Raw genomic sequence first — 23022 nt, forward strand, 5'->3', positions numbered from 1 at the left:
TTAGGGTGAACTGAAAGGCTCAAGTCGTGGAAGTTCTCCGAGGCGTCTCATTAAGCAGGTGGCTCTGGTGGAATCTCCCCCGAATGACCTGCATCAGAGTATTCTCCGTGCAGTAGCCCATGATCCAAAGGACAGATTTGGTGGTGCCAGAACACCTGAAGTGATCAGAGCTCAGCGACAACGGGCTAGAAAAGCTCTCCCGGAATCCTCTTCACTCGATCGAACAACATCAAAGTATGCCGGTTCGTGGCAGCCACTAAACTTCAGGCAGGAAGATTCCGAACCTGAAGAGGACAGTCATCACTCTCATCAATCTCAGACGTCGGAGAGTCGAAGGGTACGCTCTTGCTTGAGTTAATACTTTTTAACAATTTTCAATTTTAACTTTTATCTGTCCTTCAGAGTTCTTACCGTGTTGGCGATGATTGCGTCTGCGGCAGATGTGGGGAATGTGGAGCAGTCCTCGAGGAGTACAGTGATGAAGAAATTGGGATTCTCATCATAATCTTGGGAACCTTTATACACAGAGAGCCAACATTGGCAGCACCTTTCCTTCCTGAAATTCTTCTTGTTGTCTCCAAATTCGCCATGCAGTTCACCTTCCCTTGGCAATGTGAGAGTACAACGCATCTGCCTGGTGGATCCCAATCCGTTGCGCATCAGTTCATCCGATGTGTTCTGCATCAACTAGCGCCCAATGGAGTCTTCATTCAGATGTTCTTGACTCAGGCCAATGGTAAGAATTTAATGCCTGAAGCTAGTTCTTTTGTTGCATGAATTGTCGGAGTATGAAAGAGATTTTTGTAATAGACCGGTTGGTACAGGCTTAAAACAGACTGCTCTTAGTCGTCCTTATATCTAAAATAAAGAAATCTGGAAAAGCTTCTTTAAAGTCCAGGAGCTGCTAAGAAAATTTTATAATCTGAGTGATCTGAGCCTGAAAGGCCTGATATTGATCTTCTGTAAAGTATTCATTACAGAAGATGAATACTTCTTCAGAGATTGTAAGCCTTGTAAGCTTATTTGACCACAAAAGGAAGAACTTGTTTGTTAGCTTCCTACTCCTTTTTCTCTTACTCATTCTTTACTCCAGAAGTGGAAGCTTCTTGAAAATTTTTACAAGATCCTGTTTCTGTAGTATCCTGCTCCTACTTCTATAGCTTCTTGTTCTCCAACTTCTTCTTTACAACAGAAGTATGAGCCTGTGAAAAAATTATAAAGTCTCTTAAAATCTTTTAAGTTTAGTAATCCGTTAACGCCAATACTCCTAATTAAGATCAGAAGTAAAACAGATCTAAACTGTTCCATAGCAGGCATAATCTGATCATTTGATGTTTATTCATTTTTTTTTTCCAGAAACCCACCGAAGGAAATTCTTCAAGAGCGTTGCACAGGCTCTGATGGACTTCAATGAACTCAATCCAACAAGCCCAATTCATCTTCTCGTTGAGAGTCTCAATTCCAAGAAGACTCTCCCATTGGACACCCTCCCTGTAACCCTGCGCAACATGTCGGAGTATCTTCAGTGCGTCCCATCGGATCTGGGGCCTGGGGCATGGTCTACAACTGTTCAGGGCATTGAAGCCCTCTTTAGGCGTTTAATTCTCATTCTGCACAGTTTGGAGGAACCAGACAGTCTGCTCGACATCATGGTGTCCCTGCTGAAGATTCAAGGAGTCACAAAGGCCGTACTTGATCCATTCTCAAAAGTTCTCAGCTTTGCTATTCAGAACTTAACGCTGAAGCACAAAGTTCTGCAGGATCTGTGCCTGTTCAGTAGCAGGGCGTTCTCCAAGGAGCGCGATAAGCTGCAGCTTTGTCGTCAGATTATTTTTGAATTGGTCCAGGCACTGAAGTTCAAGACAAACATCCCTGATGCGAATCTCTTGCTCCTTGTTGGCTTTGTCCTGCAGGATGCTGGTGGTGCTATGCCTCAAGGTGTTGTAGCTGGACTACCTGATCATCCGCCGATCTATACAAATAACGCCGGAGAGTGCATGAGGCAGTACTTGAATGATGTCTTGGACTTCCTGGCTGACTTCCATACGCTGAGTAAGATTAAGAACTTCAAAAGTGGGGCTGTGGCTGCAGGATTGAGTGAGGATACTCTGGGGGGTGTGTTGAAGGGAGCTGTTGCGCAGTATTTAGCCCTGGAGATGTCTCGTGGGAATTCAAGGGATAACAAAGCCGTTGCGCGATACCTTCCGTGGCTCTACAATGCTCCGTCATCGCTGCAACAGGGTCCGAAGGAGTTTACGGAGTGCGTGGGGCACATGCGGCTGCTTTCGTGGCTCCTTATGGGCTCACTCATGCACACAGCTCTGATGGCACAGCGGAGTGGTCCTATTGGGCAGCATGGTGCATCGGTGCACTACCATCTGCAGCATCCAGCGCACACTGTTACGCAGCCGGTGCCACAGGAAGCCAGCTGCCACATTGCTGATCACATTCAGGTCATCTTTGCGGGTTTTGCTGAGCAATCAAAGACTTCTGTCCTTCACATGTCCTCCCTCTTCCACGCCTTCACTCTCTGCCAACTGTGGACGGTCTACTTGGAGCAGGCTTCATGCTCAGCAGCTCCATCATCTGAGCCACACAACGTCACCATGTCCATTCTCCTGGAGTTCTGGACAAAGGTCACTCCGTGTATTCTCCAGCTCATCACCCACTCCAAAGTTGTGAGTTTTCTGTTAAAATCTCAAAGTCTTTTACAGGATGAGTACGCCTTTTCTCTGATCTTTTAGCTGTCGGAAATGGTCAATTTGCACTTCCTGAGCCTCCTGGAGGCTCTCAAGGAGACAAAATCAACAATTTTGGGTAAACTTCTGCCTCTCTGGAGCCCTGTACTGTCATCCAATACCCAGCTATCGGGGACACTCCATGTTCGTCTCCAGAGCTGCAGAGATCTTAGTCCTAGCCCTGAAGAGCAGGAGCTGCATTCTTCTGATGCTCTCCTCAAATGGCTCCAACGGCTACAATTCAAAATGGGTCAGATTGAACTACAATCCTCCACAGCAACGCAATTTTATTCCATCTAAAGGAACTTCCGGGAGAATTCAACGTAGGAAAAAGAAACTTCCGGAAATAATTTGTTCAATTGAGAGTTTATTGAGAAAAGAAAAAGAGAATTTGTTGTCTAAATAAATAAATGGAATTTAGTGGGAAAAATTGACCACCACAACCCCTCCTCGGGGCTCCTCTGCATCCAAATCCTTCACTTCATCTTCGCTATCCAGCTCCAGGGATTCACTGGATTCGGAGAGATCAGATAAATCGGATTCAGGCACTTCACGGTAGGTCTTGAAGAATTGACTGAGATCCTTGGCGTGGACATTACTGGAAACCATCTTCAGGGACTTTTCCAGGAGTTTCTGCTCAGCATACTTCTTCTCCAGAGCCTGGAAGAGGAGAGAAAATTTAGAAAATGCCAGGAAATCTCCGGAAAAACGTTTACTTTAACTTCCTCCTCCTTGCGCATCTGTAGCTCAATGGATTCCTGCAGGGAGAGCATCTTAACACCCGGATGTGTGAGCTGGGGCGGAGTCGCTGCCGTTACATCCCATTTCTTCCTGCCACCACGTTCTATCTCCTTCTGTGGGCTGTGGACGTGGCTTTTTGTAGTCTGATAGGGTCTGAATTTCTCCTTAACCTGCGTTATGGTCTCTTTGGCGCACAGAAGCAGAGCATGGGGCTCCAGATCTGCAGCAGAATTCCCGGAAAGGGATGATGTGCTGCGAGATTCATCCGATTGTGGAGGTTTTGTGTATTTCTCGCGCAATTTTCGCAACTTCTCCTCGCTCTTGAGCTCCGTTTCCACAAGATGAGCTTGCTGGGCTTCCCCGGAGAATGATTGAATCTCCCGGAAGTCTTCTTCAGTGATTAGAGGCACTTCCTTCACGACTTTCACCTTCTTCTCCGTATTTCTACTCTGTGCGAGGACTTTTAGCGGGTTTGGAGCTTCCTCATCATCACTATCCACTACAAAGTCACTCTGAGGGTGACATTTACCCGTCCATTCGAGATTCGTGAGGGCACTCTGGCCACGGGAAGCAATATTGAGCTCTGAGAACATTTTCGCGGCTTCATCGACTTGATTCACCTCCCGGAGGCGCTCTTCAATGCGATCATACATCTCCTGGATCTTTCTACCTCTGTCCGGAAGTTTCTGGAGGCGATTTCTGTGGACAGAGAGGAAGAATTAGAAGCTTCAATGCATCCGGAAAGGGAAATTCCTTACTTGTTTTTTAGCAGAAGCCCCTGGCGATCTCGGAGCTCCATCAGCTGGGGTTTTGTGAGCTTCTCCAAGTTTGGCACAACATTTCCTTCAGATTTATTCGCAGGACGCGTGAGCTTTGCCGCTAATTCATTCATTTTCTCAGAATTTTCCATTTTCGCGTAATTTCTTGTGGGACAAAATAACAATAAACGTGAAGTTGCTGCGATTCATTCGGATTCCGTCGGGTTTTTCTAACCTAACCTCAAAAATTGCTCCGTTTTGAAATGTTTAGAAAAAGTGGTATTTGAAGTGTTTCTGCAAACTGTCAGTGTGTGAGATTTTACCGATTTTACCGAGATTTTACGGTGGAAAATTAGGAAGATTTTTCACAAGAATTTCCCAGCAAGTAATTGAGAACAGAAAAAAGTACCCAGAAAACTCCCCAAAGATGGCAAATGAATTGATGGAAGGCTTAAAATTGATTGTTTCCCTGTGGGATGAAGTGTATGAGAAGACTGAAATAATATTGCGGTTCATCTACACTAGCCAGAAGGATCTCATGGATATCAATTTGATAATACAAGAGCTGGAAGCAAAGAATACAGCCACTATGACCCCGGAAGAGCTGCAGCAGCATTGTGAGCGCATTGAACACCTCCGCAACAACAGGGAAATCATCACAAACAATGTGGTGGCTTTCAAGCAAAACATCAGGAACAGCTGCGAAGTATTGTACAAGTTCAAGGAAAGTGTTGATATAATCAAGAATTCCGGTGTCCTCGACTAATGGAACGATTATGGAAAACTAAAAAAAACTATGATTTTCTTGAGATTCTGGAGAGAATTCAAAATGGAAGTAATATATTTTTTTAGATGGCGAATATGAGGAATTTAATGAATTATTCTTTCAATTTTCTTCACAGAGTGTTTAAGCTTTTGAAATAATTTTTTCTTTGATTTTTAAGAGAATTTATGTACTGAAAAATGGAAAAAAATGAATGTCTGAAATAAAATCCAAAATGGCCGACAAATGTTTTAACACCGGAGGACTTTACTGGTACTTGCTACCAATTTGAACCTTAAAATCGTCACAGAATAAAATCTGTGGGAGCGAGAGAACGGTTCAGTAGAGACGGGAGGAGACAGAGAGGGTTTGTCGTAGTGAGGACGTTGGAGTGTGCAGAAGTAATGGGCGAGAGTGATATTGAGGAGATTCAACAAGAGGAATTAGGAGAGAAGGAATATCAAGAAAACGGTGAGTACCGCAAAATCTATTGGACTTATCTCGATGAATTTAGCATCTATGTGTAGGGAATTTTAATTACTTTAAGATAGCAGAAAGAAAATCTCGTGAAAAGTCTTTTCTTTGGAAGATAATTGAGGTCAAAGTCAGAATCCAACGCGGAGGATCAAATTGGTAATAACTACCAGTCAAAATCCCATACATTTTAGCCATGGTTTTGAGGTTATGTTTCCCCATATTTCCCAAATAAAGTACTCTTGTTCACTTTTCCTCGGTAAAAATCATTAATGTGGACTAATTTTATTGCCGGAAGTGACTAAAAAGTTACTTTAAGAATCAAAGTTTGTGATGATTTAGGCGGAATAATAAATTACCGTAAAATGGGGTGAATAGAATCAGTTTTCAACTTTGAGAGGCTGTAACTAAAAAACTATTTGAGCTAGACCTATGAAATAAAAGCGAAATTATGGGTCTCTCCTTCTACTTTGAGGATACTATTTCACTTTTTCACCGCATGGTGCTCCTTTTCGTTAATTTAAAAAAAAATAGTCCTGATTCTATTCACCCCACCTTGGGGTGAATGGGATCACCTATTTTATTTGCGATTTTTACGTGGAAAATCACTAATTATTGTAAGAAAAATCATTTTTAGTTAATGTCAATTTAATTTTTAACCAGTTTAGCCAGGCTTTGAGCGAATTGGTGATCCTTAATCGTTTAAGGACCAATAAAACGTTATCGTCCCATAGCTCGTTTTTGAAAATGCCTAATTTTGACAAGTTAATTATTTATTCAACCAGAAATAATGGAGAACTAAGTTGTAATAGCAACTGAACATTTTTAAATCACAAAAGGACATCCTTGAGGACTAAGAGTATTAAAAAGGACGAAAGACCGAAAATTCAAAAATCGGGATTTTTGGTAAAAAATGTCATACTAGAACTCAAAAGAATCACCAAAATATTTTTTTTCACGCCATTCTGGAGTCCTTACGATCCTTAGGCAGTTAAGGATCGAAGGGCGACATTTTTAATCATAGCTTGTTTTCGAAAATGGCATGAGTTTAACCCTTAAGGACCATAAGATATCCCAAAAATTTATGTTCTTTTGATTGCACCCGCTGAAATCCTTATAGTCTTTAGGATTAAACTTACGCCATTTTCAAAAATAAGCTATGATCCGAAAATGTTTCATTAGTCCTTAACCTCTTAAGGACCACAAAGATTCTGGAATGGCGTGTAAATAAATTTTGGAAGTTTGAACTCAAATAAAACATTTTTGGCCAAAAATCTCAACTTTGGAATTTTCAGTTTTTCGTCCTTCTTGATCCTGTGAGTCCTTGGGGATGTTCTTTTGTGATCTCAAAATGTGTAATGATCATTAAGACATAGTTCTGCATTATTTCTAGCTAAATAAATAAAGATTAACTAGCTAAAAAAAGAAATTTTCAAAATCGAGATATTTGCGAAAACGTTCAATCGGTCCTTAAAGGGTTAAAGGATTAAGGGTAAAGGACTAAATCTTCAGATTCAACATTCTTCTTGCTTGTACATCTCATATCTTATCTCATTTTTTAGCACATTAGTCAAATAATCATTTTAGAAGCCCCTTGAAGTATGAAAATTAGTGATCCTATTCACCCCAAATTTTTAAATTAAGTAACATGAAATCAAAAAAGCACTAAAAATAGAAAAAAAATAATTTTTTATATAAAATGTCTTTACTAATCTCTTTTCCTGAATAAAAAGAGCGTTGAATGGCAATAGAATTATATTTTTAGAACTTTCGTACTTTTCAGAACAAGTAAAGTTTTATGGGTTAACCAATTTAGGGTAAAATACAGCATTTTTAAAAAATTAAAAAATGTAAGAAAATTTTTTTTGAAAAAAATTCTAATATTCACTAACTAACTCTATATAGTCTAATGTTTCTTTCGGTGGTATGATTTCAAAATTTAAAAACATATTTTGGTCAAAATTTACGATCAAAGATTTTCCCAGATTGCTGATTCTATTCACCCCAGTGATCCTATACACCCCATTTTACGGTATGTAAAATTATAGCTAAAAAAGTCGTTTGAATTGGCAATTTTGCATCGATTCTACACAATTTTTTTTCAGTGACGATTTTCTCAATTAAATATTTAGTAATTAAGTGTAGCAATGCTTGAAGGAGATTGAGAATTAGTGAAACTTTCGATCCTTGTTCAATAAACTGATTAATAATTAATTATTGAGCATATTTTATCAACTGGTACTTATTACCAATTTAATCCTCTGCGTTGTGCCAAATGTTGGGTCCTCCAGTGTTAATTGAATTAAAAGCAAGAAAATAAAAAAAAAAAACAAATCTAGTTTTAAACGTATTTTATCTAATAATTCATATTTTTTGCAATTTATTTCTTTGTTTTCCACTAAATTTTCTTCGTTTTCTTTTGAAAAAAAAACCAAAGAATATAACAGTTGAACATTTGAAAGGTTTTGTACCAAAACCTTTCCTCAAAAAACCGTTAAACCGCCTTCAATTGTCGTCCTGTGTAAACGTGTTTACCTCCACGAAGAAAAAAAAAGATTTTAGACATGGTTTTAGAGAAAAAAGACGACAAGAAAGCCCAGAATCAGGATGCGAGAATGAGGAGGAATCAGCTGATCCGGGAGCTATGGAGGAAAACTGAATTGATGAACCTATGGATGACGAAGCAGGAGAAAATGATTCAGGGCTATTACCGCGTGCTTGCGAGATTGCGGGAGGAAATCTTCAGTATGTGGCGGATGATTGCTGCGAATAGCACAAAGTGCAGAAATGGTAAGAAGCACACCTCCGGGAACTCCTGAGTAGCCCATTGAGACAATGCGTCTTCCTAATCACAGATTTCATGAGATACACAATTGCTGGACGAGAGATTGGTGTACGTCGTCTGTGGATGGTGGAGAGGAGAATTTATGGGAAGCTCAAAGCTGGACGGAAGCTCTTTAGACGTATCCAAAAGAAGACTACGATGGCCAAGTACTTCGGGAAGTCTTTCTTGCAGATGATTAGAGACAGAACTAATGAGATTCACAAGTCAATTGAGCCGCAAAAGGACAAGAGTACTAAAGAGGCGGATGAAGACACGACTCGTGGTTGTCCTGATTCCAAGAATCAGGATGATTAGAGATCCTCAATAAATTAAATCCTTAAGAAATAAATTTCTTTTTATTTCATTTCCTTAAAATGGTTTTAATTCAGTTTTTAACATAAAAAGTTATAAAGAATAAAGAAAATCCGGAAGGTTACTTTCTCAGAAATCCACAAGAAAAGGATTGTGATCAGGGAGTCGACTGACTGCAAGTAAAACTTCTTCATCATCTTCAAAGGAATCCCAATATTCCTGCCCAGCAATTCCCATCATAAATCCTCTAAGATCTTCCTCCTGCCTCCTCAGCATCTCAGTCAACTTGGTCCTTGTATCGGAAGAATTCTTCGTTCCATTTGGGCACTGTGGGCAAGAGATTTTCAACTCCTCCAGCTCCTCAATAAATTTGAAAGACTCAAAAAGCACAATGACCCACCCTGCATCGGTTGGCATGTACTGGAGATTACTGATCTCCTCCTCCGTAAGGCCATCAAAGTTTCCCGCACTTATTTTCCTTTCTAAATTTCGTGTAAGAAAAAAAGGAAATTACAAGAAAATCAATTTTTATTCAAAATGGGGCTTACCGAAAGCAATGATCATTGCACTGAGCTTCATATTCTCCTTGAGACGAACGTAGAGTTCTTGTAAGAACTCCTTTGCAGCACTTCGATCCATTGCAGAAGATTCTTATTGTTCTTTCCACCAAAAACCTGAAGAGAAATATGTGAGGTTAGGTTTACTTGTTAAGGCAACGATCGTTCATCACATAACCTCAAAATTGAGAACTTTAAATCTTAACGAATAAAATTATTCCTTGAGAAATTCATTCGTTTTATTTCATTTCCTTCATCTGAGTTGTTTTATAATTCAGTTTTAATTTTTTATAAAGTAATGAAGAATGAGGAATATCCGGACGATTATTCCTGGCAATATCCATTTATTTGTAGTTTGTGAAGTGCTCAGGGAATTCACTCATAGCAAGTAGAACCGCCTCATCGTCTGCAAGGGAATCCCAATACTCCTGTCCAGCAATTTCTCGCATAAATCCATTGAAATCTTGTTCCATCCTCCTCAAATCCACATCCAATTCGTCCATTTTATCAGCAACACTCTTCGTTCCGGGATTGCCTAAAGCTTGTACATCCTCTAGTATAGCGTAGAAGTTGATAGATAGTACGATGAACTCTTCCTCTATCGGCTTGTTCTGAATATCAATGATCTGCCCTTCCGTAAGACCATCAAAGTTTCTCTCCTTAAATCTGCCATCTATAATATGAAAAAAGAAAATTTACATTTTAAATAAATCATAAAGTTAAATTATACAAAAATGGAGCTTACGGAAAGTCAGGATCATTCTAAAGAGCTTCACATTCCGCTTGTAGCAAATGTATAAATCTTGTAAGGATTCTTCCATAGAACGCTCCATTTTGCAAGAAAAATTCTTTGTCTTCAACAAAACCCGAGAAAACCTTTTGAACTGAAAATAACAAATGTGCGCGTCCAAGCGAAAATTTATCTGACATAACCTCAAAATTGAATACTTTGAATTAGTCGAGAAATTCCTTGAATTTTATTTCATGTCCTTCACTTAAATCTTTTTAATTCATATTTTTTATAAAAAATAATAAAGAATAAGGGAGATCCGGAAGTTTATTCTCCGGATACCGTTTATTGTTAATTTGCAAAGTGCGCTGGCATTCGACTCATGATAGTCCGAACCTGCTCATCGTCTTCAAAGGAATCCCAATACTCCTGCCCAGCGATTTCTCGCATTATTCCTCTGAAATTCTCCTGTACGACCTTCAACTTCTCTTTCAACTCGTTCAATTTATCAAGCATATCCGTTGCTGTTCCGGTATCACCCAAAATATCTAGCTGCCTCATTATGCTGTAGAACTCAAGATATATAGAAGTGTTTTCTACATCTACACCTAACGGCCTGTTCCGGATAGAAGCAATCTGCTCTGCTGAAAGACCATCAAAGTTTCCCGCCTCAATTCTATTTTCTATGAGAAAATACAAAGATATGATTATTTTTATTATCTCAAATTCCACATAAATTATTGAGCTTACTGAATGCAATGATCATGGAGCCGAGCTTCACATTCTGCTTCACACAAACGTATATTCCTTGGACGAACTCATCCGGAAAGCGCTCCATATTGTAAGAGAATTAATTTGCCTTCTGAAAATTACAAAAGTGAGGTTAGATTTACTTGTTGCAATCACGTGTGAAGTTTATTCGGGAAAATCTTCATAAATTCAATCAATTTTTGATAGAAAACTGTTAAATATCTTACCTTTATGCGTGAAATTAAAAACCTTTGTCTTTTTTCTCAATAAATTTTCAAGAAAATCCTCCCAAATTGCTTTACCTCAAAAATTCCAAAGCCTACTAAATTGCTCTGGCCTTGACAAAAGCTCGATCAAAGCAATCCTCCAATTGACTTGAATTTAAATTTAAATCGTTTTATTTTTGGTTTCTTTAGAAAAGTATTTGCACACACAGAAAATAACAAGAATTTAATAACTTTTTCTTGGGAATTATTCCTCCATTTGAACGTCTTCATCAGACAGATCAGATCCATTGGATTCATCGCTTGTATAGTCTGAAATGTAGCCAGCAGGCCATACGATGGGGATACTATCCCCTGAACTCTGACCCTGCGATGATTCCTCATCGAAAGTGTCCCATTCATCCGATGGACCGCCAATCATCCACATGCACGGCAACATTTTCTCATCGTACTCATCAACCTTCGTCTTCAGTTGCTCCAACACAACGCCCACCTCCGCTGAACCCTTGTCCAGCTGAGCAAGCTTGTTGATATCATCATGAATCCCCCTTATTCGTGTTCGGATGTCATCGAAGCTGTTCCGGTAATTTTCCATTTGGGTCGCTGTGAAGTCTGCCAAGAAATCTGGGGAATAAAAGAAAGCCCAAAGGATGAAAAATGGAATTCCTAAAGAATAAATAGATCGAACTTACATTTAGAAAGATGCCAGAGTTTCACTATTTTGGAATGTCTTCTGTAGATTAGCATCATTTTATCCCTGATTGCGATCAATTTTTCATAATTTGTCTGCCTTACTGGCAGGACGACAGCCTCAGCTTCACAATTGCACACTTTTCCACAAAATTCCATCACTATTTGTTTAATTTAAGAGACTTTTATGAGGAATTTGTGAGTTTTTTTGGCGATCTTCACAGCTTTGTTTGTTGTTTACACTTCCAACGATCAAATCGAGGATCAAATGCCGCGTATAACAAGTATAACAGTTTTCTTTTTCATGCGTTGGCGCTAGCGTCGTTTAATAACGAACGTACATAACCTCAAAGTTTTCTTCCGGTTTGTTGTTCAGCACGTTCAGACTAAAACTAAAAAAGCTCCCGAAAGTGAAAAATTCTTATCCCACTTACAATGAAATATATTATAACTTATGATGAAGCATTGGGCATCTCCTGGGATGATGTTAACACGTTAAAAGAGATTAAGCTATATGAGTTTGAACGCAGTAGACAAAGCACCCAAATGGTTTTCTCAATCCGCTATGCAAGTAAGTTTCTTCTTTGTTTTGCTTCTTTTTCCTTTTTTTTTAGAAAATTAGAAAAAAAACATTTTATTTTCCAGTTCAGGATGCTGAAAATGGGACAAATCATTTTAATTTAAATGTTGAGCATTTGGAATTGGTTAAAAATATGTTGAAAATAGTATTTGAAGAAGCCTTTAAGTTTGGAAGAAAGATCAGGTATTTGCACCAAATGGTACGTGATCGTTCAAATGCAGAAGACTTTAACGCAATCTTGCTATACTTGAGAGAAACGATTGATTCATATGACCAATGCGATGAGATGTTTAGCGCCGTGATATTTACAATTGGAGATCAGAACCAATGGAACACTTTTTCAGTGCCTGATTACAATTCAATACGTGAAAGACTTCAAGGGCCGGAACGCAACTTGAACAACAGCATTGATTCCCTGCTTGGTGATGAGTCTGAAAATGATGCTGAAGATCTCTAGAGGGCCTACTAGAGAATCAACAAATCCGGAAGAAAAAAAAACAGGTTTTTAATTCCCTTCATTCTGTGATGATCACTCACTTTTTCAAAATCTCAAATGTTCCATAACCTCAATTTTTCTTGTTACCTCTAAAAAAATATTCTTTTCAAACTTTTTCTTTGTAATGACAATCAAACATAAACTACAAAGTTCTTTTGTATTTCAACACATCACAGAATTTTCCTTTATTCATTAAAAGCAGTAAAAATGTAGAAAAAATTGTTTTTATTCTCTGGATGTAATTGCATAACAGTTTTCTTTTTCATGCGTTGGCGCTAGCGTCGTTCGATCCACAACGAACGCACATAACCTCAAAGTTTTCTTCCGATTTGTTGTTCAGCTCGTTCAGACTAAAACTAAAAAAAAACTCCCGAAAGTGAAAATTTATCATGCATCCTCTTGAGGCTCCTCAATATCCTGCAATGAAATACATTTATACTGAAGATGAAGCACTGGGCATCTCAAGTGATGATATTAATACATTAAAAGAACTCATGATATATATGTATGAACGTAGTAGAAAACTCAGCGTAAGAGTTTTCGGAATTTACCACGCCCGTAAGTTTTCTTTGTTTTTATCTTTTTATCTGTCTTTTGGACAATTTTCACTATTATTTTCCAGTTGAGGATGCTGAATACGGGACGAATCACTTTAATTTAAATGTTGAGCATTTCAATATGGTTAAAGATATGTTTAAATTCATACTTTTAGAGCTCATAAGGTTTTCGCAAAAGATCAATTATTTAATAAAATTGATCTGCCTTCGATCAAATGCGGATGACTTTCGCGTAATCTTGTCTTATTCGAGAGAGATCATTGAGTCATATGACCATTGCGATCAAAACGTATTCCCCGTATTGATTACTATGGGAGATTGGGACCAATGGAAGACTTTTCTTAAGGAACTATTGCCACCGTTACCGTCAGATATTGCAAACTTTTGGCCTCCTGAATTCGAAATATATGAGCCGGAATCCATCTTATACAACAGCATTGATTCCCTGCTTGGTGATGAGTCTGAAAATGATGCTGAAGGTCTCTAGAGAGCCATAGAGAATCGACAAATCTGGAAGAAAAAAAAAGGTTCTTGTCCCCTTCATTCCGTGATGATCAATTTTTCATAATCCCAAATGTTCCATAACCTCAATTTTACTTGTTTACATGTTAAACATTGTACATGTTACCTCAATCTCTTAAAAAAGTCATTCTTTTCAAACTTTTTCTTTTTGTAATAATAATCAAATAATTTCTTTTGTATTTCATCACATCACAGAATTTTCTTTCAATTCAATAAAAGCAGCAAAAAGAGCAAAAAAAAATGTTTTTATTCTCGGGATGTATTGTTCGTGCGTCATTAGCGTCATTTAAACGGACATACATAACCTCAAAGTTTTCTTCCGGTTTGTTGTTCAGAACGTTCAGACTAAAACTAAAAAAGCTCCCGAAAGTGAAAAATTCTAAGCCTACTTGCAATGAATTTTACTTATACAGAAGATGAAGCACTGGGCATCTCCTGTGATGATATTACAACATTGAGAGAGATTATGCTATATAGAATGGAATGCAGTAGAGAAGTCCGCATGAGGTTTTACAGAATCAATCAGGCCAGTAAGTTTTTGATTCTTTGTTTCAATCCTTTTTTTTTTTCTTTTTTTGGACAATTTATATTTTATTTTCCAGTTCGGGATGCTGTAAATGGGATAAATCATTTTAATTTAGATGCTGAGCATTTGGAATTGGTTAAAGATATGTTTCACCTCGTACTTGAAGAAGTCCGTAAGTTTACAAGAAAGATCAACTACTTGATAAAATTGATCTGCCTTCGTTCAAATGCAGAAGATTTTCGCGTTATTTTGTTATACTTGAGTGAAATGATTGATTCATATGACCAATGGAATGAGAACCTAATCATCGTGATGTGGACTATTGGAGGAGAGAATCTGTGGAATACTTTTCCAAAGCCAATTTTCGTTGTACCGGAACAGCTTGAATACATAGAATACGACAGCATTGATTCCCTGCTTGATGATGATGCGTCTGAAAGATTTGAAGAAGATGACTAAAGAGTATCTCTAGAGAATCAACAAATCCGGAAGAGGTTTTTAGTTCCCTTCATTCTGTGATTTTTTCTAATTTCCAAATGTTCCATAACCTCAATTTTACTTGTTTACCTCAATCTAAAAAAAAATTAAAACCTTTTTTTTGAAAATCTTGATAATCAAACATAACCTACAAATTTCTTTTGTATTTCATCGAATTTCATCATATCACAGAATTTTCCTTTATTCATTCAATAAAAGCAGCAAAAATGTACAAAAAAATTGTTTTTATTCTCTGAATCCTCTGAATTCAAAATTGCGATCAAAAACGGATTTTTTTATTCAAAAAACACCTTCACATTTCGACCGATATTGTCGCTCTTGTCGCTAGTAGTTGTTCATCCGCCGTGGCAATTTGTTTGCTTTTCTCGCGGAAAGAAAAATTCATTTTTCTCAGTTTCTTATCGCTAATCCTATCTTATTTATATATTTATTACCCCATTGATTTCCATTAAACGCTTTTCCGTTGAAATTCAGTGAGAAAATTATTTCTGCAATAATTTTTGCTCATTGTGAAATTTCCATAACCTCACTTTCTATTATTTTCTCATCCACAGATCTTCCGGATTGCAAAAATGGCCAGTGAGGAGCTTCTGAAGCAATTTGTGGGGCTCGGTATGACAGAGCAGAAAGCCAAGGAGACCCTTAAGAATGCCAATGTGACGAAAAATCTCACAGAAGCCCTGAAAAGTGTGGATCCGGGAAGTCTTACGGATGGAGCTGGGATGCTGCTGTACCATATGGCTTCCAAGATTAAACCACAGATTGTGACGCACATTGCCTTCCTGGCGCATTATATAAAATCCCAGAAACTCGATACAATCCCCCGTGTGGATGCAGCACTGGAATTCCTCCTGACACACGGAGCTAAAGGATCAGCTGTCAATGTGAAGGATTTCGATAAGGCATGTGGAGTGGGTGTTGTAGTCACGCCGGAAGAGATTGACAGGACAGTTGAGGGAGTTATAAAGAAGAATTTGCCAGCAATCCAGGAGCAGCGGTATCGCTTCAATGTGGGAAAGATTATGCAGGAAGTACGCACTGCACTCCCCTGGGCTGATGGGAAGGCTGTCAAGAGTGAGGTTGAAGTGCAGATTTTTGATTTATTGGGCCCCAAAACGGAGGCAGATCTCGCGCCAGCGCCAAAAGTGGAGAAAAAACCGAAGAAGGTGGAAAGTGAGGTTAAGTTGCCGTCGGCTGATTCTGGGGCAATTTGTGGCGATGGGGCGAGCAATATTGCTGAGCTAATGCGCACGAAAGTTCATTTTCACGCCCCTGGGGAGAATTACAAGACAGATGGGTACGTGGTGACCCCGTTGACGGATAAACTCCTCCAGGAACATCTCAAAGCCACCGGGGGGAAGGTCAGGACGCGTTTTCCACCAGAACCAAATGGGATTCTGCACATTGGGCACGCAAAGGCGATAAATATCAATTTCGGCTATGCCCAGGCACATGGGGGCACGTGCTATTTGCGCTACGACGATACGAATCCGGAAAAGGAGGAAGAGAAGTTTTTTGTGGGGATTCGGGACATGGTTGAATGGTTGGGCTACACACCGGCCAAGATTACGCACTCCAGTGATAATTTCCAGCAACTCTATGAGTGGGCAGTGCAGCTAATCCGGAAGGGGATGGCGTATGTGTGTCATCAGAAGAGCGAGGAGATGAAGGGCTTCAACCCGATTCCATCGCCATGGCGTGATCGTCCCATTGAGGAGAGTCTCCTGCTCTTTGAGGATATGCGAAATGGGAAGATTGCCGAAGGGGAGGCAACGCTACGGATGAGGATAACGCTGGAGGAGGGAAAGATGGACCCCGTGGCGTATAGGATTAAGTTCATCCCTCATCCAAGGACCAGTGATTGGTGCATCTACCCCACGTACGACTTCACGCACTGCCTCTGCGACAGCTTGGAGAATATCACGCACAGCCTCTGCACGAAGGAGTTCCAGTCACGTCGCAGCAGCTACTACTGGCTCTGCAATGCCCTGGACATCTACTGTCCAGTTCAGTGGGAATATGGGCGCCTCAATGTAAACTACACAGTCGTGTCGAAGCGGAAGATTGCACGCCTGATCACGGAGAAGATTGTCCAGGATTGGGATGATCCACGACTCTTCACACTCACTGCCTTGCGTCGACGTGGCTTCCCCCCAGAGGCCATTAACAACTTCTGCGCTCAAATGGGAGTGACTGGAGCTCAGGGGAGTGTTGATCCAGCCATGCTGGATGCTTCCGTGAGGGATTTTCTCAATTTAACAGCTCCCCGGACACTTGTTGTCCTTGAACCACTCAAAGTAACCCTCAAAGATTTCCCCCACACCGCCCCTGTGACGATCTCCGTGCCCAATTTCCCCGGAAATCCCGAGAAGGGAACACACAGCATCACCCTCGATCGTGTGATCTTCATTGAACGATCAGACTTCAAGGAAACCCCCGAAAAAGGCTATCGCCGCCTTTCCCCCACTCAATCCGTAGGTCTCCGCCATGCTGGGCTCATTATCTCAGTGTCTGAAATCCTTCGTGATGCATCTGGTGCTGTGCAGGAGCTCATCTGCTCCTGTCATGCTGTTGAAGGGGCAGAAAAACCAAAAGCCTTCATTCAGTTTGTCTCACAGCCCCTTCCCATTGAGGTACGCCTGTATGAGCCACTCTTCCGCCACAAGAACCCAGAAGATCCTGCCGAAGTTCCCGGAGGTTTTCTCAGTGATTGCAATCCGGATTCCCGGACAATTGTTCATGCGCTGGCGGACAAACATCTCGCCGGGGCAAAAGTTTATGAAAAATTCCAATTTGAGAGAATTGGATTCTTCTCCGTGGACCCAGATACCACTCCCGGAAAGCTGGTGTTCAATCGTACAGTTACGCTGAAGGAGGATGCTGGAAAAGTTTGATTTTTCTCATCAATAAAGATCTATCCGGGAATTTTGAAGCTTTTTAATTGTCTGTTCGGGGAGATTTTTTGTTCATTTTTTGGGAATTGAAAGGTTTCTCGAGTCACATAACCTTACTTTCGGGTTTTGCGCGTTTTGTTTTTTGGCGTCCATAATTGGAAAATCTCGAAGAATTCTTGCAAATTTCCCTGGATTTCCGTGAAAACATCGAGAAAATGGCAGGAAATGAAGAAGTTGAGCACGATGTGAGCGATCCAGAGGATGATTACGTATTCCAGGCAGATGAGTTGATTAATAAGCTGCAGGAACTTCGCGGGAAATCAGAAGATAATCACGTGGCCATGCTAACCGTCTACAAGCGTCTTCAGTCATTGGGAGTGGAGCTCAAGGAGACGGGCATTAACTGTAAGTTCCTTTTGGGTGGTCAGGGAATGAGAAAATTCCGGAAAATTGATCGATTTTGTCTTTTTTTCAGTTGATTATGAGGACAAGAAGGATGAATTTGAGCGAATCTACAGCGAGTACCTTACGGAGGTGGAGAAGAATAGGCAGCTGACCAAGGTGATTGAAGCCAATCATGAGATTTTGACTGAGCTCAATGAGGAGTTGGCTCAATTGGAAGTTTCAGCTGAGAAAGCATTGGAGAGTGAAGCAGAAGAGGAGGATGACGATCAAGAAGCTGAAGAGGCGGAAATGGAAGATGTGGATAAGTTGGAGGAAGCTTCTGAGGAAGAGATTGAAGTACCCGAACTCCTTGGGGAAGAGGATGATTCTGAGGAGGAAAATGAAGCTTCTGAGAAAGGCAATGAGGGTTCCAATGAAGACAATGAAGCTTCGGATGATGATTTAAAGGTGCAGGATTCGAAGGATGAGGAGATGAAGACCTCAGAGGGAGAGATGAAGACTTCGGAGGAAGAAATGGAGTACTTAGAGGCAGAAGCACAGCAGGAAGCAATTGAATCTCGTGTGGAAGAGCTCAAGACATCTGAAGAAGAAATTCCTACAAGCCAGGGTGAAGCTGAATCCTCCGAGGAAGGCTCAATTCAGCAGGATGCCAAGAATAAGCAAACGGAGGATTTGATGTTTACAGAAACTGAGGACTAAAATCTCAAATTTAGATTAATCCAGGAAGGATAAAATCATCTCATTTTCATGAAATAATTTCCTCAAAAATCATTTAATTTAATCAAACCATTGAAGTTTCCAATAAAATCATTTGAATTTTATTTTTCTGTCATTTATTGGGTTTGAAAATCCGAGTGAAAATCATTCCAGTTCAAGATAAGTTAGTTTTACTGGCCAGGAAAAGCTCAAAATATAAAATTGAGGAAAAACTTCGAAGAATTTTAATTTTTCTTTTGAATTTATAAAACAAAATCAGTGAGGGAGGTGTGGTCACCTCCAGGGAAATAAAAGTGCTTTCCAGTGCCCGTAGGTTCTTTGAGGAGCAGCCAAAAACTGCAGAGAAGCGCTAGAAGGTAAGATTTTCACAATTTCCTCTCATTTTTTTCCGTTTAAAACGGATTTTCTTGTATGAAATTCACATGACAAGCAAACCTAACCTCACTTTCCACACCAAGTTCATTTTCCACAATCTCGGTGTTTTGGAAAAATGTTTTCCTTGCGTGTTCACGCTCGATTTCCTCGAATTTTCCGTCAAAATTCGCGTCTTTTTGTGTCTAGTGCACAGCCCGCGAGTGATGAGTACGTGTCAGAAGCGCAATACCCGGAAATTCTCGATCCATCGTACAGAGCAAAGATTCTGCGGAAGAAATTGGCATGGCACGAGAAGCTGAAGAAGGTAGCAACGGTGGAGGAGAAATTGCTGGGTATCAACATGCCACGGTACTTTGGGTACAAGTGTGTCATGCTGAATGATGAGAAATTCCCCTACAATTGCCTGGGATTCAATCAATTCGCCACCCGGACGGTTTTCCATGAAACAGACAAACTTCCGGATTTCTACCGGCAATACGATGAGGCTGTGGAGAGGATCACCAATGCTGTGAAAGGGGCCATTGAGGAGGCTCTTGTGCATGAGCTGACGGGCTACAGGAAAGCCCATGAAGGTGCGGGGAAGAGAATAGATGGACAAGAAGAAATTGATTTGGTGGCTGCAGCAATTGTCCGGGAGCTCAATAGAATCCTCATAAATAGCTTATGTGAGGAATTCCCGCACCTGGAAGCCATTGATGTGGATCTCCAGCCAAGGCATGAAGCTTTCTGGGCAGTTGGTGGTATTCAGCCACCCAAGAGGATTGAAAAGATGCTAGAAAAGAGTTCCTGGGCGAAGGAATACAAAGATGATCCTGTGGATAGATTCTTCCAGTACAGGGGGACGCCCTATGTTGCAGTGCGTCATGAATTCCCTCTGGAGCCACTCACGAACGTCCTGGAAGCAGCCCAGGGGCGGCAAGATCTCAAAGTTCCGGAATTCTTGTACGATCCCCACACCCTTGGCTACTCCACAGATCACTGCCATGGCACGAGTATTCCGGGATTCTGGCCTGGTGAGCGTAGGGAATTCGGGACGATCTCTTTCCAGCGCAGGAGCTTCCTTTTCACGCGGAACAAGAAATTCGGAGCTGAGGATGAGCAGGAAGCCCTCCATGCCAATGGAATCATCAGCAGCTATTCCTGGCTTCTTGGTCAAGCTGCCATGCAGGGCTTTAACACCTACAACGAGCTAACGTACCCCCTGGTGGGACAAACAGTTCTCACAGATGGCCAGCGATGGTCATTCTACGCCTACCAGCTGAATACACTCCTCCTGCACTCAAACTACTCCCTGGAAAATCCACGTGCCAATGAATGCTGGGGCACACGGGAGGAGAAACTCTTCGAAGGTGTGGATGAAGCTGGAAAACTCGTTGGCTTCAATCAGGAAGTTCTTAAGCGTCTCATTGCGTTCTACTGCAACACCCCACGGGAGCGACAGCACGAGATGAAGCCCTATGTGAAGTCCACAGAGAAGCACCTGGCGGAGATTGCGGATCCGCAGAAGCGAAAATGGCTGGAGGAGACCTTCAAGCACATCATGTCCAATCGTCCGCGTCACTGGCAAATCCCAGAAATTCAGCATTGGGAAAAGATCTATCAGATTGATCACGACAAGCGCCCCATGGATGCCAGGAGGAAGTTCTTCCAGCTCGGGGAGAATCCCTACAATAGGCGCCTGGACAATCATCCTCCCAAATACATCCCCAAATCTATCCGCCCAGGAGGGCCCAAGAGTAAGGATAAATTCGAGAAGCAATACTATCCGGATTGCTGAGGCATCTCAAGTGGTGCAGGAGAGCATTTTTTATGTTAGTTCTGATGAATAAAGAGAATTCAGGAAGGAATTTGTTTGTTTTTTACTTTTTGGACTGCCCTTTTTGTAGATTTTAACCTAAAAAAAAAATTCGAAAAGATCGGAAATCGGAAATTTCCGGTCCGGATATTGTGACATAACCTAATTTTTTTGTGTTTTTGGCGTCTACTGCGTTCTGCTGCTAATAAAAAAGTTTTTGAGAATATTTGAAGAATTTTTGGTGATTCAGTGTGATCATTGTCAACATAATGAAGCTACTGAGCTATCAGGAGGTAAAGGTCCTTTGGATGGAATTCACGGAGAATTGGAATGAATTCATGGAAGTTTGGAGGCCAGTGCAGGGGGATATAACTCGTATTTATGCGCTGTTTAATAGAGTTTACGAGGACGAAAAATTTGAAAGCCTAGAAGAGAATGTTGGGAGAATTAATAGACTATTCACGGATGACTTCCTGGCAAAGAGAGCGGCTGAGGCCCCACAGGACATACTAGAAGCCAAACAATTTCTTGAAGGGATAAATGAGGATCTTCAGGAAGTCAGACAGAAATGGGGAAAAATTTTACAAGATTTTGAAGAGTTAAAGAGGATGCTAAATGATCTGATCACATCTCCATATGCTTGTCAGCTATATCAGGATCAGAACAATCCGGGCAATCAGAACCCTGATCAGAACAACCCGGACGATGAAATGAATGCGCCGGAAAATTAATTTTTGCCGAAATCCCAGAAATGGATAAAAAATGATCAAAAACATTCAATTTAAAGGATCTCATGGAGAGTAGGAAGTTTTAGATAATTAATAAGGAAGTCTAATTTGAAAAATTACTTTTTTTTTAAGTGTTCGATGTAAAAAAACATTTCTGTAAAATAAACTCAAAATGAATAAAGAGAATTTACAAGGAAGTTAAAGTTTCTAATTTGAAGGAAAAGAATTAGAATTTTTCACTTTCATTTCATTTGCAAAATTTAACCTCAAAAAAAAATACGAAAAGGCGAAAATTTTCGAACATTCGAACAATAAAACATAACCTCATTTTTTTGGCTTGACTCTATTGCAAGTGCAAGCGTTGCAGGCGTTGCTTGAAAGAAAAGTAAGTTTTTGAGAGATTTTGGCGATTTATTGTGAACTTCGTGAGAAAAATGGATTTAGTGAGCTATCAGGAGGTGAAAGTACTTTGGGATGAATGGTTGGAGCTATTGAAGCTGATAAGGGAAGGTTTGAGGGGTATGCGTGAGCAGTTCAGTGAAATTGGTGGCAATGAAGAACTTCAACAAATGCTAGCTATGATTGACGAGGAGATTGATGAACAACCTTTACTACAATTCACGGATGATATCCTGGCCAAGAAAGCAATTGATGATCCACAATACGTACAGCAAGGCAGAAAAGTCCTTAAAAAGACCTTTGAGAAACTTCAGATTTGCAGGCAGATGTCTATAAAAATTCTTAAAATGATTGAAAATAAAAAGACAAGGGATCAGGACTTGCTCACATATTATCGACAAATTTGTGAGCTAGCAAATAAATCAGGACAATCAGGACGATCTGGACAATGAAATGATTGAACTACAAATTTAATTTTTGAAAACGATCTTAGCTTGTCTTATGAATAAAAAACATTTCTTGTTATAAAAAGACTTGAAAAAAAAAACTATTTTTAAGAATTAATTTTTGAAGTATTTTTTCTGTACCTAAACTCAATAAAAATGAATAAAGAAAATTTAAAGAGGCAAATGAAGTTTTTAATTTGAAGGAATTATCCTTAAAAGTTTCATTTTCTTTGTATGGTGACGTTTAAAAAATTGTTTTTGTTGTGAGAAAAACCAGTTTCAATTGTAGAGACAAAATGGCCCCTATGTGGCAGCCATTTTGTATGTGTTTCAAAGGGCGCTAAATTCGAATCTTTCTTGTTTAGATCGTTGAGATCGTTTCATTTTGTGCGGAGTTTCGTACAATTCTTTGTAAAGATCATGACAACTATTTAAAAAAAAAACTATTATTTATTGAAATCTATTTTCTTTTTTCTAAAGCTGAATCTTAAGATTTCTTCCTAAAAAGAAAATATCGAAGTAT

General features: G+C 40.1%; 8 protein-coding genes across 8 annotated transcripts in view; 5 read left to right on the forward strand and 3 right to left on the reverse strand.

Annotated features, from left to right (window-relative positions):
- LOC129796135 (protein unc-79 homolog) overlaps positions 1–3168 on the forward strand; it is a 36559-nt gene extending 33391 nt beyond the window's left edge. The window contains exons 20-23 of the mRNA XM_055837896.1: positions 5–337; positions 403–736; positions 1357–2678; positions 2745–3168. Coding sequence (XP_055693871.1) covers positions 5–337; positions 403–736; positions 1357–2678; positions 2745–3038 — 2283 coding nt within the window. The 3' untranslated portion in view covers positions 3039–3168. The remainder of the gene's footprint in view (positions 1–4; positions 338–402; positions 737–1356; positions 2679–2744) is intronic.
- Positions 3086–4444, reverse strand: LOC129796157 (uncharacterized). The gene is made up of 3 exons (XM_055837930.1): positions 4238–4444; positions 3455–4178; positions 3086–3398 (listed from the first exon to the last, which is right to left on the reverse strand). The coding sequence occupies exons 1-3, from the start codon at positions 4387–4389 to the stop codon at positions 3156–3158; spliced, it is 1119 nt and encodes a 372-aa protein (XP_055693905.1). The 5' UTR covers positions 4390–4444; the 3' UTR covers positions 3086–3155.
- A 3529-nt stretch (positions 4445–7973) lies between these two features.
- Positions 7974–8647, forward strand: LOC129796185 (uncharacterized). Its single transcript, XM_055837965.1, has 2 exons — positions 7974–8264; positions 8330–8647. Exons 1-2 carry the CDS (start codon positions 8039–8041, stop codon positions 8611–8613), a joined length of 510 nt encoding a protein of 169 aa, XP_055693940.1. The 5' UTR covers positions 7974–8038; the 3' UTR covers positions 8614–8647.
- On the reverse strand, positions 8636–9289 carry LOC129796196 (uncharacterized). Its single transcript, XM_055837976.1, has 2 exons — positions 9159–9289; positions 8636–9092 (listed from the first exon to the last, which is right to left on the reverse strand). Exons 1-2 carry the CDS (start codon positions 9247–9249, stop codon positions 8740–8742), a joined length of 444 nt encoding a protein of 147 aa, XP_055693951.1. The 5' UTR covers positions 9250–9289; the 3' UTR covers positions 8636–8739.
- Positions 9290–10121: 832 nt separating this feature from the next.
- On the reverse strand, positions 10122–12122 carry LOC129796176 (uncharacterized). Its single transcript, XM_055837954.1, has 4 exons — positions 11564–12122; positions 10875–11495; positions 10648–10759; positions 10122–10580 (listed from the first exon to the last, which is right to left on the reverse strand). Exons 1-2 carry the CDS (start codon positions 11718–11720, stop codon positions 11119–11121), a joined length of 534 nt encoding a protein of 177 aa, XP_055693929.1. The 5' UTR covers positions 11721–12122; the 3' UTR covers positions 10122–10580; positions 10648–10759; positions 10875–11118.
- Positions 12123–13997: 1875 nt separating this feature from the next.
- LOC129796204 (uncharacterized) lies at positions 13998–14959 on the forward strand. Its single transcript, XM_055837989.1, has 2 exons — positions 13998–14246; positions 14319–14959. The coding sequence occupies exons 1-2, from the start codon at positions 14111–14113 to the stop codon at positions 14699–14701; spliced, it is 519 nt and encodes a 172-aa protein (XP_055693964.1). The 5' UTR covers positions 13998–14110; the 3' UTR covers positions 14702–14959.
- Positions 14960–15060: 101 nt separating this feature from the next.
- On the forward strand, positions 15061–17665 carry LOC129796143 (probable glutamine--tRNA ligase). Its single transcript, XM_055837908.1, has 2 exons — positions 15061–15213; positions 15295–17665. Exon 2 carries the CDS (start codon positions 15313–15315, stop codon positions 17632–17634), a length of 2322 nt encoding a protein of 773 aa, XP_055693883.1. The 5' UTR covers positions 15061–15213; positions 15295–15312; the 3' UTR covers positions 17635–17665.
- A 1533-nt stretch (positions 17666–19198) lies between these two features.
- Positions 19199–20978, forward strand: LOC129796150 (39S ribosomal protein S30, mitochondrial). The gene has a single exon (XM_055837919.1). The coding sequence runs from the start codon at positions 19247–19249 to the stop codon at positions 20906–20908; it is 1662 nt and encodes a 553-aa protein (XP_055693894.1). The 5' UTR covers positions 19199–19246; the 3' UTR covers positions 20909–20978.
- Positions 20979–23022: the final 2044 nt, after the last annotated feature.

The sequence above is a fragment of the Lutzomyia longipalpis genome, chromosome 1 (assembly GCF_024334085.1).
Source record: "Lutzomyia longipalpis isolate SR_M1_2022 chromosome 1, ASM2433408v1".
Classification (NCBI taxonomy): domain Eukaryota; kingdom Metazoa; phylum Arthropoda; class Insecta; order Diptera; family Psychodidae; genus Lutzomyia; species Lutzomyia longipalpis.

Bases quoted from the DNA above. Each gene is read 5' to 3' on its own strand.
- LOC129796157 (XM_055837930.1), bottom strand. From the start codon at position 4,389: ATGGAAAATTCTGAGAAAATGAATGAATTAGCGGCAAAGCTCACGCGT. The intron at 4,179-4,237 runs GTAAGGAATTTC...CTCTGTCCACAG, and splicing joins GGGCTTCTGCTAAAAAACAA to AAATCGCCTCCAGAAACTTC. The intron at 3,399-3,454 runs GTAAACGTTTTT...CTCCTCTTCCAG, and splicing joins GCAAGGAGGAGGAAGTTAAA to GCTCTGGAGAAGAAGTATGC.
- LOC129796185 (XM_055837965.1), top strand. From the start codon at position 8,039: ATGGTTTTAGAGAAAAAAGACGACAAGAAAGCCCAGAATCAGGATGCG. The intron at 8,265-8,329 runs GTAAGAAGCACA...TCCTAATCACAG, and splicing joins TAGCACAAAGTGCAGAAATG to ATTTCATGAGATACACAATT.
- LOC129796196 (XM_055837976.1), bottom strand. From the start codon at position 9,249: ATGGATCGAAGTGCTGCAAAGGAGTTCTTACAAGAACTCTACGTTCGT. The intron at 9,093-9,158 runs GTAAGCCCCATT...CACGAAATTTAG, and splicing joins TGCAATGATCATTGCTTTCG to AAAGGAAAATAAGTGCGGGA.
- LOC129796176 (XM_055837954.1), bottom strand. From the start codon at position 11,720: ATGGAATTTTGTGGAAAAGTGTGCAATTGTGAAGCTGAGGCTGTCGTC. The intron at 11,496-11,563 runs GTAAGTTCGATC...TTTATTCCCCAG, and splicing joins ACTCTGGCATCTTTCTAAAT to ATTTCTTGGCAGACTTCACA.
- LOC129796204 (XM_055837989.1), top strand. From the start codon at position 14,111: ATGAATTTTACTTATACAGAAGATGAAGCACTGGGCATCTCCTGTGAT. The intron at 14,247-14,318 runs GTAAGTTTTTGA...TTTATTTTCCAG, and splicing joins TTACAGAATCAATCAGGCCA to TTCGGGATGCTGTAAATGGG.
- LOC129796143 (XM_055837908.1), top strand. From the start codon at position 15,313: ATGGCCAGTGAGGAGCTTCTGAAGCAATTTGTGGGGCTCGGTATGACA.
- LOC129796150 (XM_055837919.1), top strand. From the start codon at position 19,247: ATGTTTTCCTTGCGTGTTCACGCTCGATTTCCTCGAATTTTCCGTCAA.